The sequence below is a fragment of the Benincasa hispida genome, unplaced genomic scaffold (assembly GCF_009727055.1).
Source record: "Benincasa hispida cultivar B227 unplaced genomic scaffold, ASM972705v1 Contig795, whole genome shotgun sequence".
In the NCBI taxonomy this organism is placed as follows: domain Eukaryota; kingdom Viridiplantae; phylum Streptophyta; class Magnoliopsida; order Cucurbitales; family Cucurbitaceae; genus Benincasa; species Benincasa hispida.
The window spans coordinates 36,916-38,959 of NW_024065132.1; the positions used below are offsets into that span (position 1 = coordinate 36,916).

The following is a 2,044-nucleotide window of genomic DNA, read 5'->3' on the forward strand; positions in this document are numbered from 1 at the left end:
TTATGATCATTTCCATTTCCATCTTTCTGTCTCTTCCCGTTCACCCATAATTCAATTTCTCCATGATGTTTTCTTAATCTCGTGGATAATTAGCAAGAATTAAGCAAGTGAATTAATTGGGTTAAAGAAATAATTAAGTTTAGTCAACGCAAGCTTGACGTCATCTTCACCTGTGAGAGCAGAAGTGAAGATGCCATTCCGCCTATCGAGAGAGGGTTGGAAGAATGCGTTAACTAAAGTGAGAAGTACTTCAAGAGATGGAAGCAACCTTGTGTTCATCACGTTCATCCCTGTTCACCATAGAGATATGGGAATGCGGCTGATCACCGAGAGGTGTACACCAAGGGAAAGCGGAACCTTAGTTGTACCTTTAACGCAATTAACAAGCTTGTGATGTTTGTACTAATTATCCCTTCTATTTCTGATACATCCATAAAGACTTGCCATCCTTTCCAGATGAGCAGTTGTTCAAACTTGAATAATTACCATAGTACGCAGATGTTGTCAATTTCCTAGTCTGCAAGAAATTTTCGAAAAATTACACAGCCCACCAAAAGAGGCGGCTCATTCATGAATGTAAATCCTACTACTGGGACGAGCCGAATCTTTACAAAAGGGGACCATACCAGATCTTGCGATTTTGTATGCTAAAGATGGCTTTTCAATGCATACTTTTTTAATGCCATGACTCCCCTATGGTGGACATTTCGAGAGTCAATGCACAGCAGCAAAAGTATTACAAAGCGGGTATTATTGGCCAACTCTATTAAAGGATGTGTGAGACTATTCTATGAAATGCTACAAGTGCTAACGCACGGGAAACATTTCAGGGAAGAATGCGATGCCAATGAACATTATATTGGAATTGAAACTCTTCGACGTATGTGGCATAGACTTCATGGGACCATTTCCACCATTAAATGGTCACAATACATTCTGTTGGCCGTCGATTATGTCTCCAAATTGATTGAAGCGGTATCATGCGTTGCAACAATGTAGCGATAGTCTCCAGATTCTTACAGAGAAACATCTTCACTCATTTTGGCATCCCATGTGCCATAATAAGTGATGAAGGTTCCCACTTTGTCAATAGCATCATTAACAAACTGCTGCTCAAGTACAATGTTTGTCATAAGATCGCCACTGCATATCATCCCCAAACAAATGGCCAAGCCGAGGTGTCTAATAGAGAAATCAAGCTGATTCTAGAAAAGGTGGTGAATCCATCACGAAAGGACTGGGCCATGAAGCTTAACGATGCCTTGTGTGCATATAAGACTGCCTATAAAACACCCATAGGCATGTCCCTATATGCGCTAGTGTTTGGGAAGGCATGTCATCTACCACTAGAATTAGAGCATAAGGTGTTGTGGGCAGTAAAGAAGCTCAACTTTGATTTGAAAGTCGTAGGGGAGGAAAGAAAACTTCAGTTACTCGAGCTGGACGAATGGAGAATTTAAGCATATGAAAATGCCAAGATCTACAAAAAATGTATAAAGCGTTTGCATGACAAGTGACTGTGTGAAAAGAATCTTCAGGTTGGTCAGAAAGTCTTGCTATTCAATTCTAGGCTACGACTCTTTCTAGGTAAATTGAAATCACGCTGGTCCGGACCATTTATAATTAAAGAAGTATTCCCACATGATGCGGTTGAATTAACAAATGAAGAAGGGACCAGCGCATTTAAGGTCAATGGACAAAGAGTCAAGATGTATCATGGAGGATACTTTCATCGCGAAAAAACCTCCGTAGACCTAAGGAATCCAGAATGAAGAAGAAACAAGTAGTCCCTGCGTTGATATGTAATGCGCACTCATTGATAACTTGTAGAAATACAAGTTATTTATATTGTTTCATTTAGATATTGCGGCCAAAAGAAAGGAAAGATGCATCAATTGTATGGAAATTAGCTAAGAAATGCAAGAATTATAAATTTTCGTCAATACACCCACTGACACCATTGCGATGGTAGAAAAGAATATTTCAAGTTTGTTTTGCAGGAAATCAAGTCACCGCATGCGTTCATGGCTCAAGATAAACTGAA

General features: G+C 39.6%; 1 protein-coding gene across 1 annotated transcript; it reads left to right on the forward strand.

The window, feature by feature from the left end:
- Nucleotides 1-980: 980 nt before the first annotated feature.
- LOC120070047 lies at nucleotides 981-1,460 on the forward strand. Its single transcript, XM_039021905.1, has one exon. It carries the CDS (start codon nucleotides 981-983, stop codon nucleotides 1,458-1,460), a length of 480 nt encoding a protein of 159 aa, XP_038877833.1.
- The last annotated feature ends 584 nt before the right edge of the window (nucleotides 1,461-2,044 follow it).